This window comes from Podarcis erhardii (genome assembly GCF_964252035.2).
Source record: "Podarcis erhardii genome assembly, chromosome: 1".
Taxonomy (NCBI): Eukaryota; Metazoa; Chordata; class Lepidosauria; order Squamata; family Lacertidae; genus Podarcis; species Podarcis erhardii.
In genome coordinates, this window is record NC_138497.1 from 128,738,494 (window position 1) to 128,756,750 (window position 18,257).

The 18,257-nt window shown below is 41.4% G+C and overlaps 1 protein-coding gene across 3 annotated transcripts in view; it reads right to left on the bottom strand.

Moving 5' to 3' along the window:
* Nucleotides 1–18,257, bottom strand: part of TRAK2 (trafficking kinesin protein 2) — a 43,499-nt gene that overhangs the window by 1,243 nt on the left and 23,999 nt on the right. For all 3 annotated transcript variants that reach the window (XM_081868521.1, XM_081868519.1, XM_081868520.1), the window contains 12 exons: nucleotides 17,941–18,017; nucleotides 16,948–17,064; nucleotides 15,817–16,026; nucleotides 13,556–13,634; nucleotides 11,849–11,979; nucleotides 10,838–10,912; nucleotides 9,752–9,889; nucleotides 6,952–7,028; nucleotides 5,205–5,408; nucleotides 3,205–3,509; nucleotides 1,205–1,480; nucleotides 375–474 (listed from right to left, as the gene is read on the bottom strand). In XM_081868521.1, the coding sequence (XP_081724647.1) occupies nucleotides 375–474; nucleotides 1,205–1,480; nucleotides 3,205–3,509; nucleotides 5,205–5,408; nucleotides 6,952–7,028; nucleotides 9,752–9,889; nucleotides 10,838–10,912; nucleotides 11,849–11,979; nucleotides 13,556–13,634; nucleotides 15,817–16,026; nucleotides 16,948–17,064; nucleotides 17,941–18,017 (1,789 nt within the window). The remainder of the gene's footprint in view (nucleotides 1–374; nucleotides 475–1,204; nucleotides 1,481–3,204; nucleotides 3,510–5,204; nucleotides 5,409–6,951; nucleotides 7,029–9,751; nucleotides 9,890–10,837; nucleotides 10,913–11,848; nucleotides 11,980–13,555; nucleotides 13,635–15,816; nucleotides 16,027–16,947; nucleotides 17,065–17,940; nucleotides 18,018–18,257) is intronic.

Sequence of the window (18,257 nt, forward strand, 5' to 3'; positions counted from 1 at the left end):
TGGATCACTTGGATATAGAAGAAGAGTTTGGATTTGATATCCCACTTTATCACTACCCTAAGTGTCTGGCGTGCTCTGGTCCATGGGGTCACGAAAAGTTGGACACAACTAAACGACTAAACAAAAAGGAGTCTCAAAGCGGCTAACAATCTCTTTCCCCTTCCTCCCCCACAACAAACACTCTGTGAGGTGAGTGAGGCTGAGAGACTTCAGAGAAGTGTGACTAGCCCAAGGTCACCCAGCAGCTGCATGTGGAGGAGCAGGGAAGTGAACCCGGTTCACCAGATTACGAGTCTACCGCTCTTAACCTCTACACCACACTGGCTCTCATTTGATGGCAAGCAGAATTCCGAGGTGACCACCAAACTTCTTACCTGGGGGTGACCTGAGTGATATCGGATGGATGGAGGATCCTACAGGTGGTAAAAGTAAATGTAGAGTTTGTAGATGAGAGACATTTTCCTGGATTTGAAGCTAAAATATAAATAAAAACACATCAGATGAAATGGAGAACAGACTAGCAGGACAAAAAAATGAATAAAAATAAAAACCTGACTTAGTAAAGGGGGTGGGGACTATTCTTCCAAGGGAAATATATTTCACTGACATTGGCTAAGTGTGCTGCTAACATAAGTCTTAACTGTGGTTAAGGCCAGATGGGAGGAATTCATGCTGAAGAGGAGAAAGGCTGTAGGGAGGGAATACAAAAGACTAGGAACTACTCTCTACAATGAGTATTCGATCTCCAGCATCACAAGACCATTTCAACTCAGGACTGGTTAATCTTTCACTGTTATCTTCTGCAAAAGTGACACAGAAAAAACTCCTTCCCGATAAAGATGCGAGGGAGACACATTTAATAGTTGGCGAACTATGAAAACAGTAAGCCTGTCTTTACTCAGATCCTCTGTTTTAGCTACACACAAACTTGAAGAAAAAACAAATTCTACATGCCACCTTAGAATGTATATCTCCTTGTATAGGAACAGCATGACAGCAATCTAGTCAGCAGTTAAACAGAAACAAAATATACAGAAAAATAACCTTTAGTATGACTAAAGCACCAGCAGAAACAGAACAGCTATCACAGTAAGAGATCAGATCAGCCAAGTACTGATTTGCGAACTGCCCCAAGATTTTATGATGTTTAGATATAAATCTAAGCGACAACAACAACCACAACCACAATTGTTACAGCCATTACCTGCTAGGGAAACCGTTGCTAAATTAGTAGGTGGAAGAAAGATTCCTGCCAATGACTTTGGCACTGTGAGTTTCTTTTCCTCCAGAGGGGACTGCTGCACTTGGAAGGTTATGCCTTCATCCCTTTCTTCCTCGTCTTCTTCAAAATCAGAGAGGTGGTAGCCGTCAGCTTCAGACAGTGGTGTGAAACCTTTTGTCACAACGCCAGGGCGTGGGTCGAGAATTGTGCCGAGGTGAGGCTGAGCCAACTGTTGCCAATGGAACAGGGTCTGAGAACCTAAGGGAGCAGAAACAAATGTCAAAATGGGCAGAGTTCTTCCTTAGCATAATCCTAGGCAGCCAGCTATAGAATTTTAATTTTTTTAAACTTCATTGAGAAAGAGAAATTCATTGGATGTAAAGGAAATTCAGATTGGGAGGATTTTAAAAGGTGATGACAAATATCCTAACAGGCTTTACCTTAGGTTTTACTCATTTATTTAAAATTTTGTAACAATTATTTGAATATATTTTAAAAATTTATACCCTGTTTCCCCAAAAATAAGACAGTGTCTTATATTAATTTTTTTCTCCCAAAGAGTCTTATTTTCAGGGGAATGTCTTATTTTTCAATGAAGAAGAATATGGTACACATTTATTGTTGAACAACAACAAAAAAAAGGAAATTTATTACCTGTATACAGTACAACGCCTTAAGGTATAAGGCTTTGGGGGCCTTATATTCCGGGGTGGCCTTATTATCAGGGAGGCCTTATATTCGGGGGAGGCCTTATATTACAGCAAGAGGCAAAACTGGAAGTAGGTCTTATTTTCGGGGGATGTCTTACTTTCGGGGAAACAGGGTATATGGGTGATTTATGATCGCCTATATTTGTAATGCCTAATAAAGGTTTGGTGAAGTAGTAAATTTTTTAAAAAAATATTACAATACAATATCCACAGAGAAAAGAATATAGCATTAAGTTTAACTCACATTTAAATTTAAAACAGAGGATGCATTTGCCCCTGACACAGAAATGTAAGAGAGAGAGACGATGGCATACATATAGTCAGAACTACTTTGGGTAATCAGTTAAATAGCAATTTCAGCAAGCAAAAATGATTAAATTTCTTTAGCTGTTCGTTGCCACAAACACTATGAGGTAAGAACTTGTTACTTCTGTTTTACTGATAGGGGAGTAAGCCTAAGGGCTGTGTCCAGTTTTGCATAAAATGGGGTGGGGGTGGAGGGGAGAGCAATGCAGAAAGGATCAGCAGCTGCTGGTAGGCCAATGAAAAGGAAGTGGTGCCAAATGATGTTTTAATGCAAAAGTTACTTTCTGACTCCAGGATGCACTTCGGATGAACAGCAGTCAACAGGGGGAGCAAGTTGTCCCCGTGGAGCTTCCTGATGTCAAGCATGCTTAACCAGAGACCCAGCTTGATAACAAAAGAGTTTTCTGGGAGAAGACAACCTGGCTCAGCCCATGTCAGTGACTGGAAATCTAAGATTTCAACCCAGGTCTGTTTCTATTGTCTTTATTACACACATCCTATATAGGGCGAGCTGTACCATAAAGAAGGCTGATCACCGAAGAATTGATGCTTTTGAATTATGGTGCTGGAGGAGACTCTTGAGAGTCCCATGGACTGCAAGAAGATCAAACCGATCCATTCTTAAGGAAATCAGCCCTGAGTGCTCACTGGAAGGACAGATCCTGAAGCTGAGGCTCCAATACTTTGGCCACCTCATGAGAAGAGAAGACGCCCTGGAAAAGACCCTGATGTTGGGAAAGATGGAGCGCACAAGGAGAAGGGACGACAGAGGACGAGATGGTTGGACAGTGTTCTCGAAGCTACCAGCATGCGTTTGACCAAACTGCGGGAGGCAGTGGAAGACAGGAGTGCCTGGTGTGCTCTGGTCCATGGGTCAAAAAGAGTCGGGCACGACTAAACAACAACAATACAGGGAAGAGCTGTTTTCACTGGAGAGGGAGAGAGCAGAGACTGTCTTCACCTTACCTTCGAGGGGTTTGACAATCTGCAGTTTGTCTGGGAGGAGGGAACGTAAGCTGTTGCTGGAGGTGCCAGAGAAATCAGTCAGTTCTGTACTGCTCCCCAATGAAAGGCAGCTCTCCCCTGGGGTGCTACAGCCACTAAATTCTTCTTTCTGGTCCGTCAGCAAACACATCTGGCGCTCCCATTCTTCTTCAAAGAACTGCTTTTCGCTCAAGTAGTTCTGCCGACGGAGGGAAAGTCTGTGTAGAGCAGTGGCTAAGTCATTTTGTCCAGGGATGCCAGGATGGCTGAGTTTTTGAGCTTCCCTGCTGAAAGTACAAAAAATACATGTTATTATCTCTTATCTCTTTGCAAATAGCAGAGTGGTCAATATACAGTCTGTCAACTTGACTTTATAGATGACTAGTAGCCTTGTACCTAGCATTGCTCTGAATTCTAGGAAACCAAAAAATCGGGGCAGTTTTGAAATCAGGGAAGTTTTGAAAGGTTCTGTCTGATATTTAGATTGAAAATGGTGCCCAGAGATCATTTTATTTGTATGCTGATTTTCTACAAAAAGAATCACGCTCAAAGTGGCTTACAACAAAGGAAACAGAAATGCATTTTGAAATCAAACACAGCAAAACAACTTAATAACAACATAATAAAACAACAACAAGTATAAAAGCATACGAAACTGTAACTATAACAAGGTTCATGACATCCAACAGCAAAAACAACAAGGAAGCTTGACAGTTTCCCCTTTCCCAAGATGAGATGAAAATCTACTCCTATCCACTATGGTTAAAATGTCCAAATGCATAGCAAGCAGAGAAAAAACTTTCCAAAATATATAGTAGATGGGTGCAGTTGAAAACCACATTTAATGCCAGTTGTTACTGTGGGCTGAATTAGTGGTGCTACTCTACTGGTAGTAATTTGCACGAAACTTCATCTAGTATGGGTGCCAAGTCTCTCTGCAACACTGGAATGTCATCATTTCACAGGAGAAAACAGAGCTTTCCATCAAGAATGGATGCAGGCCTGAGAATAGCATGCCCACCACCAAGGAAGTCTGTGCAGAAGACTTAAAATGGTCTTCCTCTCTGTTGCTCAACCATACTCCCTACTGAATGAACTCCCTTCTGCCATACAATAACTGTAGCCCGTGACTACTTCCCTGCCTTAACTGCCTTCAGTGCCACATTGTTAATGGGTTTGTTCCACCGAGTTGTTTTATTCACCTTGCATTTACTGCTTTGAGAGTTTGGGTTGTTGCTTTTTTAATAGAAAGCAACCTAAAAAAGGATTTTAAATACGTAAATAAATAAGTACCCTGTGCTCAAATACTTTCTGTGGCGGACACAGGATTAAGCTGTTAAGAAGAAAAATGTCTGTTTACAACATACCAGGTTAGGGTTCTCACAGGAATTACCGTATGTTTTGCTTTATAAGACTCACTTTTTCCCTCCTAAAAAGTAAGGGGAAATGTGTGTGCGTCTTATGGAGCGAATGCAGGCTGCGCAGCTATCCCAGAAGCCAGAACAGCAAGAGGGATTGCTGCTTCTGAGATTCAGAATATTTTTTTCCTTGTTTTCCTCCTGCAAAAACTAGGTGCATCTTGTGGTCTGATGTGTCTTATAGAGCGAAAAATACGGTAGAAGTTTGTACACACAAATAAAATAATTGTGTTAAAATAGGAATGCCCGGGGGGTGGCGGTAGATCCGTACATTTTAGTGTTACCTATGATAATAGTAACTCTCTCCCCAACAAGTTCATTCCATCTACACTAAGCAAGTTCAGTTCTCATTGGGCTGAGTTGGGTTGCGGCTTCCCACCCTTTTGGGGTTTGTTTGGTTTTGTTTAGCTTTTTTTTTTTTAAAAAAAAGACCTCTGCAAACCTCAGGATTCCCCCCCAAGCAGGCTGCTAACATCCTTCTTGCGCATGGATTGTACCGATTTGGCTACATAAGCAATTGCACCCAGGGAAGTGAAATCAGTGCTGGTGGATATGACTTCCTACTTGGAAAGGTGCTCTGAGCTGGTCTTCTGAGACGGAGTCATCTTTCCTTCCACCTGCCTCAAGTCAGAATGGAAAGGCTTTGCTGTCATGACAACACTTGAGCGATTTGACCCTGGAATGGGTAGCGGGGCAGGACAAAAAGCGGAACGGCCACGTGCAACGTTGGCAACTCGGACAGTATCAAATATGCGCTTCTGTTGAACCCTGAAAGAAAAAAGAAAGACCGATAATGGATGCAGAAAAGCATTGAAATTCTGACCAGGCAGATAGGGAAAGTCGTTCCATGCGTGGCTAAATACGATTTGCTAGAATTCTAAAGAATATAAAGCTTAACTTCCAGAGCAATCATTTTGTGAAATAGCCCCCAAACAAGTGCAAACTCCAAAGGGACTGCGCCCCATAGTACACAATCTCTTCACCTGCACAGGCCAGTAGCCTCATTTCTCAGTTACCGCTCTTGCCATCCCAGGGGTTCGTGTATCCTCGCATTTGCCCTTTCCCCAAGTTCTTTGCAGCTGGCGTTACCATCCCCTTTCTGTACTCCATCGAGTGTCCTTTGCTACAATTGGCACCATTTCCACTTCTTCCTCCTTCCACACCTGTGCAGTTGGTATTCCTTATCCTTATTAATTAAAATATTTACCACTGTGCCTTTGAAAAATAATGCAAGGCTTACAATAAGGTAAAGAAACTTCAGAGTGCATCGTGAACACTGTGAAACAGAAGCAGCAGGGGGAAAGCACACTGTCTTCAAAACTTGAAGAGGTGCAACAGAAATACAAGGCTATCCATGGAGCACTCAAGAAGTGCCAACAACCCTGAGTTCTAGTCGGCTGCAAATTATAGGATATTATGGAGGAAAAGACTTGCCTGTTGCGTTCCTAAATTTAAATATATTTTTCTGTACATATTCTTTTGTGAGAATAAATAGGTTATTGTATTTTAGTGTTTTGTTGGAAGCCGCCCGGAGTGGCTGGGGGGGCCCAGCCAGATGGGCGGGGTATAAATAATAAAATTATTATTATTATTATTATTATTATTATTATTATTATTATTATTATTATTATTATTTTGCTGCATTTTGGATTGCACTCACACCTGATTCTTGTGTTACATTGGGGACGAGGTAGTTGCTGCACGCCGAATAACCTTCTTGCATTACTAGGGTTACATAAGCAGCGCAGGACCACCTACGGTTAAGTGACCACCACCATCACATAAAAAGAGGCCTTAGATATTCTTATACAGAGATGGGAATAGCTGGGAAGGGGGATATGGGATATATAACTTCCTCAGCTAGCAGTGAAATGTACTTTAAAAAGATTTCAGGAGGATTAAAGCTCCGGGGGTGAATTCTTTGCTTTTTTTGTGTGTGCAGGCCTTAAAGTTTCTAGAAATAAATGACAACTTCTTTCACCTCCATGTTTTACGGAATAATCTTTTAGAGTTTAATATGAATTAAAAATAAAATAGGATATGATGTTAAAGCCCTAAAATACTAGTTAAGAAGGAATTTCAAGAAGAAATTATGATATGAATTCTGAAACAACTTTAAAAGGTTGCACTCGAATGTGCATAACAATAATTTCGTCACAGCTGCTGATGTCGTATGACCATGTAATGCATATGGAGGAATGCTGGTTTCTCAAACTCTTCAATATTGAAAGAAAAAGAAAACGGAGCCTCCAGAACCAACTGTGACATGTCAAAATACATTAAGGGTAGAAAAAACAAGAGCTGCACTTACTTTTGCTTAGAGAGGGATTCCTCATCCAGACTCAGCTCTCTCCTCATCGTTCCCTCAATCTCTGCTGCCAAAGACTCCTTAAAGTCAAGCAGATATTGGTGTTTAATGCCCAAGTAAGAATTGAAAACACACGTTTTCTTTGCTCAGGCTAAGCACATTTTAAAAAATGAAGGGATTAATTTAAAGTGACTTCCTATACTACATTTTTGTGTGTGCAAGTATTTACTGCCTTCTTGGAGCTAAGTGTCAAGTCTGGATCCTTTTCTGGAGTCATCCATCTCATCTCGGCTAGGTGAGTCATTCTTGTTTTTAATACCCCTCTACCACTCGGTCATTAGAGGCTGTTTTACTAAAAGAGATGTTTCTATTGGTTATTTAGAAAGGGAGATATTAAGGTAGAACAAACAACTTTCTCTGCAGTAATTGAGAAGCTTCAGCAACGTAACTTTCTAGGGTACGTTCCCTATACCCAGATACAGGTAAAGGTAAAGGGACCCCTGACCATTAGGTCCAGTCGTGACCGACTCTGGGGCTGCGGCGCTCATGTCGCTTTATTGGTCGAGGGAGCCGGCGTACAGCTTCTGGGTCATGTGGCCAGCATGACTAAGCAGCTTCTGGTGAACCAGAGCAGTACACAAAAACACCGTTTACCTTCCCACCGGAGTGGTACCTATTTATCTACTTGCATTTTGACGCGCTTTCGAACTGCTAGGTTGGCAGGAGCAGGGACCAAGCAACGGGAGCTCACCCCGTCGTGGGGATTTGAACCGCTGACCTTCTGATCGGCAAGTCCTTGGGTCTGTGGTTTAACCCACAGCGCCACCCACGTCCCCTATACCCAGATAGGACACAATAAATATCCCTTTATTCTAAGTAATGAATCAATATGTTCCCATTTCAAGATTCCCTCCTCCTCCCTCCAGAAAAAAAAATCCACCATACTTATGGCTGGCTTCAGTGAGAATTCACTATGAACAAGATTGAGGTTGCTAACAGAACCAGGCAAGCCAAAGGAAACTAAACTAACAAGTTGTGGATCAAGAATGGTATATTTAAAATGGTTCAGGACTGTAACAACATTGTGCTTGTGTAAAATCTTGATGCTGAAGTTAACTATCGTGCCAAGTCTGAGGTCAGAAATGTATATGTTTATTGCTGAATTTCCATCATTCAGTTGCAATGATAAATTTCCCAACATTAATGAAGGAATTACAGTGGTGCCCCGCAAGACAAATGCCTCGCAAGATGAAAAACCCGCTAGACGAAAGGGTTTTCCATTTTTCGAGGCGCTTTGCAAGATGAATTTCCCTATGGGCTTGCTTCGTAAGACGAAAACGTCTTGCGAGTCTTGCGATTTTTTTCGCTTTTTTCTCCCTTTTTCTAAGCCGCTAATCCGCTAATAGCAGCTTAGCCGCTAATAGCGCTAATCCGCTAATAGGGTTGCTTCGCAAGACGAAAAAAACGCAAGACGAAGAGACTCGCGGAACGGATTCTTTTCGTCTTGCGAGGCACCACTTTAAGTCATTCCTAACAGCAAATTAGCTGTTTCTGCATAGGAAGAAGTATTTCATAGGATCCTTGTTCAAAACAAATGCTTTTAAAATGTTACGTTCTGACTCTACAGTAGTCAGCAAGGCATAACACTGAGACCTTACTAGGCAGACAAGTGGCGGATAATCACAATATGTACATGGAATAAAGCCTGAATAAATAATTATACAAAAGTTTTATTAAGCATCCTTTCAAAGTTTGCACATTCTTTCTAGCCACATGATATTCTAGTAACTCCTTCTTTATTTTGTGTGCACAACTGTGACCAGTCACTACTAAAGGCTTAATACAACACAGTCTCAGATGACCATGCTGTGTAGTTTTTTTCTTCTTGATGGAAAGAGATAAGGAGGAAAAATGAAGCAGCTGCTTTTTCCACAGCCATCCTTGACAAACAGATGACTAAAGATCAGTCGGGGGTATCTATTCCTGCTTCCTCCCTCTGATGATGGAACAGGAGAAGGCGAAAAAAACAGGCACAGAGGTCACTAAGTGATTGGCTGAAAAGTCTGCATGATGGGTGAGGGGAGAGTAATAATGCTATAATGAGGATGCAAAGCCAGGAACAAAAGTCCCAGATTCTAGATTGCACTGCTGGGACTGAAGAAGCAACATTTCTTGGAGTCCTCCTGCTAAATGTTTTATGGAAAGAGTGAACCATGATACCAGAACGACAGTGACCTATGGGCCACACTAAGACAAACCGTCATGCCTTAAGCATGAATACAAGGTCCCTAGGGAGGAGCAAAGCAATCATTTCACTCCTTACAAGAAGTCCACAAACTAAGGCTGATGTATACTAGAAATGTCAAAAGCCTCCTTGTGCAGAATTGCCTTGTTTTTATTTATGGTACATTTACACCCCTGCTTTCACCATTAAATCTTAGGTGGTGTACATGGACATCTCCCATCCAGAAACTGCCGAGCTTCAACAAGGAGTCTGCACATTTCAGCAGAACATGCGGTGACACCTTCCTCCTCTTCCAGCTGGTTTGTGTGGTGTGATCCACAATGGCAAACACTGAACAACGGAGGAGACGTCGGGGAAGCTCTCTTAGAAACGACAAAAGCGGAAGGCTAAATTTAAAAGATGGAATCATAGCATGGGAGAGGTGGAGACCATTAGACCCCTGAGCAAACTGGCAGCTCTCTTTAAAGGACAAGGACAGTCACAGTTCAAGTTTGCCCTTGAGGTTTCATCTTACTTAGAACCAGCTGCCAGTATCAAAGAAAAGCCTTGTTGAGTTACCACAGGAAAGGCTCCGCATGACTGTGGGCGGCAGAGGAGGGCAGCGTGGCTGGCTTTGCTGCGAAGGCCCTTCGCTTCTTCCTGAGATTCATGCAACATCCCCAGACACTCTGCACTCCGCTCTTGCAAGTCATGCAGCTGGAAGAACACAAAATGCCAGTCATTTAGTAGGCAGAAAGAACAAAGCTACTGAAGAGGAGGGGGGAATCGCACGTAAGCCAAGGAAACATTATTGCATTCCACTTCGGTATGTACAGAGAACAGCACAAAAATGATACCCCTAAAAAACCCCAAAATGTCATCCAACACTTCAGAATCCAGGGCTCCGACTTAATGTCTCTTGCTTTGTCTAAGTAGTGGCATGTTCCTAATTTTCTTCTTTACAGGTGTAAGGCAAATGGCATAAAAGGGCTTTTTAGCAGCAAGGAAATCTGAAGTTTAAACGTGCTGTTTTCAGGAATCACTTCCTTCTTCCCAGTTGAAGGAGAATTTCCGACGGCTATATTTTTATGTGGAAATTCTTCCATTTTAACAATGATTTGTTTCATAAAATAATCAGAAACATAAAAAACACATATCAGTCAGACTAGGCGATTTCAAAACTTTAAGATACCTATATCAGGGAATTTTTTTCCCCTTAATCCACAGTTCTTTGGACATATTAAAATCAATATGTTGACATGCCTACAGTACTTTTATTTTCCCTTAAAACTTAAGCAATGTAAGGGGAGGGCTGATTTCAATTTGCTTAAATTTAACATATTAAGTATCCTTTATTGATTTTTTTCCCCTAGTCAATTATTTTCCACTATTAATTACTGGGAAAAACTTCTGAGATATTTACACAACCTGTAAAATGAAAATGGCAATTTTCATTTTAGCTCTGCCTATTCAATGCTGGTCAAATAAAAATAAGCTGAATTGGAGCCAAAACCATTTGGGGTATGGAAAAAATTCCATCAAATATTCAACATTTTCTACCCAACCACCCACATAGCTGAGTGTTTTTCACAGCAGAAGACAGTTAATATCCTCCTTTCTCCTTCCCTCCTCACTTTTCAAATGTGAAAGTACAAAAATCAATACCTCTGCTGTCAGCTGTCTCTGGGCATCTTTGGAAGCTTGTAGGTGCAATTTCAACTCTTCCTTTTCAATTACATGCTGAGGGAACACAGAAGATGATTATTTCAGCCTTCCTTTCCAGAATATTATTGGAAGTAACAATCATGTAGCACAAGGAACTGCCCCCCTATCAATGGTGGCAAACTGGATCTGACTGGCAGACCAGAACCAGAACTGGCCCACCCTCTACAGGGCACTTTTTACCACATCAACCTTATGTCATATGACAGGTGATTGAACTTTGAAGAAGCACTTAAATTGTGCTCACAGTTCTTCTTTTGCAGCCCCAGCTTGAATTCAAGCAGCAGCGGCAAAGAACCCAATCAGCAGCGATCAATTCCACTTGAGAGTTCCCGAGTGGAGCTGGTTCCTGGAAGGACCTCCATTTGGTGACCTAAAACGGAACCATCAGCAGTACCTTCTAAGTCTCCCAACTGTTGCCCTGCTAGTATGGGATAAAAAGGTAAAGGACCCCTGACAGTTAAGTCCAGTTGCAAATGACTCTGAGGTTGCAGCACTCATCTCGCTTTACTGGCAGAGGGAGCTGATGTTTGTCTGCAGAAGGTTTCTCCGGGTCATGTGGCCAGGATGATTAAGCTGCTTCTGGCAAAACCAGAGCTGCAAATGGAAACGCCATTTACCTTCCTGCCGGAGTGGTACCTATTTATCTACTTGCACTTTGATGTGCTTTCGAACTGCTAGGTTGGCAGGAGCTGGGACCGAGCAACGGGAGCTCACCCTGTCACGGGGATTCAAACCGTCGACCTTCAGATCGGCAAGCCCTAGGTTCAGTGGTTTAGACCACAGCGCCACCCACATCCCTGTGGGATAACCTGCCCCAAATCATATGTCAGGTGTGGGAGAGGTGAGTGTGGCTGGGGAAAAACCTCTTTGCAGGCCAGAGACCTGATAAGCCTAAACTGACCCATAGACCAAATGTTTCCCATCCCTGCTCTAGCCTATGAGCACACAAACCTCTTTAATTTTATGCTGAAGATCAACAATCTGGGACAAGAGGGATGAGATCTCTTCCTGGTACTGAAGCAGCTCTTCATTCTTCCTTGCCAGCTCCTCACTCATTCTTGCTATCTGAGCATTCGTTTCCCCTAAAATATGCAGCACAATACATGGTAAGTTAAGGAAATGACTTAACTAAGTACTGCCCATACTAAAATAGCATAATAAGGCTTTCGCAAACCTAAGTTGTTGGTGGAGGGTGGGGAATCGTAATGAAAGCAGCAAAAGCCAGAAACATCCAAATGGTAAAAAAGCAATCAAGGGAGGAATTCATTCCAGCACCGTGGTCATCATCGGTACAAGTTTTCCAGACAGAATTATCCCCCCTCTCTGCTCCTGCATGCTGTTCTGGGGGTTCTCCCCATCAAGCCAATTTGGGCAGGAGGAGGAGAGGGAAAGCTCTGTTGTGCTAATTGTTGTCCTTGTGCAGTCATTTGCCAGCAGGGCTCAACAGCTGACACCCATGGCAAGATGACAACAATCCTTACTACAGTCCAGATGTTCTAGATTCTGCTTCTTACAGCAGCACTGGCCTTAGTCATAGCTAACATTAACCAGAATTTTGATATCAGCATCATACCATTGTTTCAACAACCTTGCAAGTACTAGTTAACACAAGATTTGTTCAGATTCCAGTCTTGACCACACTAAGGCTGGCAAGGAAAGGTTAGGGGAATAGGCAATTGTGGGGGGAAGGGACATGGGGAAGTCACACACAACCCTGCGGCTCATTTTGATAGCTAGGTAGGTAATTAGAAACATCAGGTCGGTAATACATAAAATTCTTTAGTAGGTTTGTTCTAGGTATGTATGTGCAGAATTGAGAAACTGATATTGGTAAAGCAAACCTGGAGTATCAGTAGGAGATCTACAAGATCTTTAAGTTTGTGTGTCTGTTTTGAAAAAGGCCACTTTAAAAAGGATTCTCATCGGTAAGTTGCATAGCAGAGATTATTTGCTATAACTGGATGAGAACAACTAAAAGCCAGAAAGGTTGTTGAGAAGTGGCTCTTTTATTTATATGATGTTAGAATTCAAAGTTTTTGAAAACCCAATTATCTCACCTACAAAGTTTCAAGGGAGCCAAGAATAATGTAGTAATTCCTGGGCTTGCATTAAAGATGGTGTTCTACTCGTTAAGTCAGAACGAATTGCAAACTGTATTAAAGCATCAAAAATGTTAGTTGAAAACTTTTAGAAAAATATTATGACTGCTAAGCGTGAGAGATTAGAAAACGATCTGGAATATCATGCTTACATTAGAGAAAGAAAGAGGTTTGGGGAAAAAACAAAAATGTACCAGCTTTACAGGAGACAGAAATTCAAACAGTAATCTGTTTAGACCAGTGAGAAACTATTTTACAACATGGTATAAATCACATGGTTTATATTTTCTGCTATTTTCATTTATACTTTTTCATGTTTCTTTATAGAAGTAGATTTGCATTGTTGCCTGTGTCAAAATTTGCTTTATGAACCCTTGGGCTCATATGCAGCAGGTTTAGAAAACTTAACATCTTTAAGGGAGCTCAATGCTAGTAAGGCTAATTGCTTATACTGTACAGAGATATGACATGGAAAGATAGGGGTGTGGCTGATGAGTTTATATTCAAAGATAAAAATATTTCTCTTATTCCTAGGGGAAGAAACCACCTAGAGACTTACTGATCTCTTTGACACAGTCACTGACCAGCTGCTGCTCCTTCTCTTCGTATGTCCTGGTTTCAGTCTTCAGATGGCAGGCCTTCAGAAACATTCAGAAGTCTTCATTAATTTTAAAGGTAATCCTGCATGTAAATTGATTCTCTCCTCAACCAACTCCTCAACCAAGCAAAAATAAGTTCACTATATCCTAAGATGTTGTGAATTTGACAATTAAGTGTGTCATTTGTTTCCCTTTAAGCCACTTCCTTCACTTTAGGAAACACCAATAGCTATGAACAAATATGAAGTTGGGTGGTTATACAAATCAACCAACCACATTCTAAAACAGACACTTCAAAGGAAAACGTTTACTGCAAAAGGAGAAAGCAAGGAAATTAAGATTAACATTTCTGTTTGATCCACCTCGAGTTCAACATACTGCTAATTACCATGGCATTTTCTTTTTCAAATATGTAGACGTATTTGTTAAACCTTAGCAATGTGTCGCTGTACTTATGTTGCATGTCTGCACTGATGCTTCATAATGCATATATTTTTTTTTCTGGTATCTTCTCTCTCTCTCTTATTTTTCCTTCTGTATTTTTTCCCTTATAATTCTAAAACACACACACACACACACACACACACACAGTCAGAGAAATCCACTAGCCTGAAAACAAATGAAATCACCACTATCATGCAAGATGTTAGAGAATATAGCTTTAAAAAAATGGAGGTTTTCGTAATTAGCATTTTCATTTGAAATACAAAAAAAGACAATAAGCCTTCAGTAAAAGACAGAAGACACTTTCAATCTAAAATAAAGACTTGGTGAGTATATAAAGAATAACCAACTGAACAATGTGGAGACAGACAATGTATCTATGGGGTTTATGAGACTGAACTCTAAACTAAATCCTCAAGGACCATCTTGGCTGCGGGTTCGGGAGGACCTACTCCCTGCCTTACAGGCCTTTTCCACCTGGCCTGGAATGGTGGGGCCCTGATTGACTCCAGCTTCAAAAGCTGAAGATGCTGAAGAAGCCACAGACCATCTTGGCTGTCACTTAGCTCACCCACCCACCGTGAACCACCATTGGCAGGATTGGCAGCAACAACAGCTATGTTCTGTGCTTATGATATTTTATTCTCTTGTTAATTAGATGTGCATTTTATATTTGACTTCCTTTAATAACGTTTTATTTTGGAATGTCTAAGATATTTTTTTGTTAACTTTGCTGCATTAAATGTGCATTCTGTGCGGCAGCTGATCTCCTTTGTAATGTTTTATTTTGAAATCTTTAAGATAACATGTGAGCATCCTGTTAAATGCTCTGAATGTATACTTTATATCTGTTTTATTCCGGATTGTTTTATTTTATGGCTTAATATGTTGTAAACTGCTTTGAAAATTTTCTTTAAAATGCAAGTACTGAAATGAAATGATGATGATACCACAAGCTTGTCCTGAGCTTTAGTAGATCCTTAAGATCTGTTTCCCAATTCCAGTTAAGAATGCTTCACAGAAATATGAACGTAGCTAAACTTAATAATAATAATAATAAATTTTATTTATATCCCGCCCTCCCCAGCTGAAGCTGGGCTCAGGGCGGCTAACAACAACAAAATAGTACAACATTCTAAAATTATTTTGTTATAAAAGTAATTCAAATCAAATTGATGGCAACCACTGGGCCAAAGTTCTGTGAAGATTGCCAAAGGAGGGAGTCAGGCTGTGCCCTGACCAAAGGCCTGGTGGAACAGCTCTGTCTTGCAGGCCCTGCGGAAAGATGTCAAGTCCCGCAGGGCCCTAGTCTCTTGTGACAGAGGTTCCACCAGATCAGAGCCACAGCCGAAAAAGCCCTGGCTCTAGTTCAGCCCAGCCTAACCTCTCTGTGGCCTGGGACCTTCAGGATGTTTTTGTTTGAAGACCGTAAGTTCCTCTGTGGGACATACCAGGAGAGGCGGTCCCGTAGGTACGAGGGCTTTAAAGGTTAAAACCAGCACCTTAAACCTGATCCTGTACCCCACCGGGAGCCAGTGCAGCTGGTATAGCACCGGGTGAATGTGATCTCGCAGCGAGGACCCTGTAAGGAGTCTCGCCACGGCATTCTGCACCCGCTGGAGTTTCTGGGTCAGTCTCAAGGGCAGCCCCATGTAGAGCGAGTTACAATAATCCAGTCTGGAGGTGACCGTCGCGTGGATCACAGTGGCTAGGTCAGGGCGAGAGAGGTAAGGATCCAACTGCTTAGCTTGTCGGAGATGAAAAAATGCCACCTTACCTTTGTCCGAAGAGAAATGTTTTCCTCCTCCAGTTCCCTGAGTTTATCCTGCAATATATCCAACTGTAGAAGACTCTGTGACAGGTTGAAGGACTCATTGAAGCGCAGGGGTGTGGAACAGCTAGAGTCAGTCTCGCTTTCTTCAGAAGCAATGGACACGACACGAAGCAGCTCATCTTTTTTTGTTAGTTCATGTTGCAGCTGGTGAACCTGATTTCAAACAACTTTTTTTTACTGAACACGGTCAACGATGCACAACATTGCAACCACCTCCAGTGAACTGGGGCTATAGATTGCAGGGCTCCACCCATTTCTCTGCAGTAGCTACCTATGTTGAACTGCCAATTGCAAGATACATTTGAGACTCAATGAGTAACTCTGCTTAAATAGCTTGCCAAGTTCCGCATTGTCCTACAAGACATATTATAGTATTGTTTTTCCCATCGCACATAGGACACTGACCAAGCATTACAACATTTTTCATACTGAATTTGCTGGCTGATTTGACTTCTTCACCACATTATGTTTCTTCTTCTTTTCCAATTTTTTTTATTGATTTTCCACATTTATCACAGAAATAACATAACAAAACAACACACAACAGAGAAAAACATACTACGCTACAAAAAACTAAACACACAAGAAAAATAAATTAATTTTTTCAAATACCCAATTCTCATTCCATTAACAGCTGACTTCCTCGAATCGTCTCTAACTGAATTTCATTATATCACCTGTATAAGTTTTCCAAATTCATATTTCTAATGATATTAACTCCTTTCATTTACTAACTTCTTCTCCTTTATTAATATTGTACTCCATAATATTTACTTCCACATATTCATATTCTACCCCTAAGTCTATTTGTTACTTCCAAGAATTTTCTATTTAACTAAATATTCTTTAAATTTCTTCCAATCCTCTTGAGTCTCCACTTCTTTCTGGTCACGGATTCTTCCAGTCAGGTCAGCCAGCTCCATAAAGTCCAACATCTTCATCTGCCACATCACATTATGTTTCAAATAAATACACATTTCTGTAGAGGGTTTAGTCTGATGCAATCATCTAATCTTCCACCATACAGCAAGCACCTCCGGCCACTTAAAATGCTTCAGGTTTAATACTACTTACTTTATCAAAGGCTTGTCCCAGTTGTTCTTCCAGAGCTTCATTTTGCTCAGTTAGGATATGGTTCCGTTTAAGTAGGGCTTGTCCAATTCGTGCTGCCAATTCAAGGTCCCGATCTCTCTGCTCAGAAAGACCAAGAGAGGACTTTATGATCCTGCCCAAATTTAAGATCTGCATTTAAGGTATTGCTTGTGTGTCTGCTGTTAAAATTGACTAGGATCTGAGCACAGAAGACAGGGCCTTCACAATGGTAGCTCTGTAGATGTGAAACTATCTTCCAGTTAACATTTATTTGCTTAACCCATTCAGACCTGGCATTCAAGAAAGCCTTAAGAGTTTCTTTCTACTATTGCCTCTCCTTAAGAATTTGCCTGATCTAATTTGTTATCTCTTATGTGCCTGTTTATCTGAATCTACACGCTGGGCTGGTAAACTTGTACCAAACCAGTTAAAAACAAACAAGCTATTGTTTAATGCGAACAATAATCACATTGGTGCGTACAGCTAATGCAGTGTTTGAATCATTCTTCTCTTGTGGTTGCCACAACTTCTGCGAACAAGCCAATGCCTATTTTGACATGACGTTCAAATCGAGGCTCGTGGTTTGTAAGAGCCAACATGGCGACTCTGGCACTCAGTTGGTGAGCTCCAGCTGTTTTAACATCCTTTAATAATTATCTGCAGCTCTTTAAAATGTGACTTATTTTTGCCTAAACATTCCCTTTTAATTCTCAGACCAATTCTTGGTAACACAGTGGTTTATGACTTGAGTCATAAATCTTATTGCCTGCTACAATTTTTTAAAGAGATCTTGTAACTCACGACATCTGCTTTGAGGAATGTCTGTAGCACAGTCAGTTTTGGGCACCTCTAGGTATGTCTGGGAGAGCTCAACATCAGCCATACTGAGCTAGGTGGACTAATACTTTGACTCAGCTTAAGGCAGCTTCCTATGTACAGCAAATAAACCTTAACAAGTACAAAAAATAACTGTACCTCAGCCAGCAGATGTGTGACCACTTCAACATCATTGCAGTTGTTTGTCACCAGCTCTCGTCTGTCTGTGCCAAGAACTGAAAACCGAAAGAACTTCTTAATGTGGTTTAAACAAAACACAGAGGGTTAAATCCAGTGCTCCGCATGCTTCACTCCACTATGCAATTTGATTTGTTTCCTTTCCTCCCCCTCCATGTGTCCCCAAGATCTGCTCTGAAAGGTCCCCCAACTCCCCAGAGATTATTTTAAGGGTACATGGAGGGGGCAGGAGAGAAAGACGTTCCACTGTGCAAATGGAAGTCCATTGCTGGAGTGCT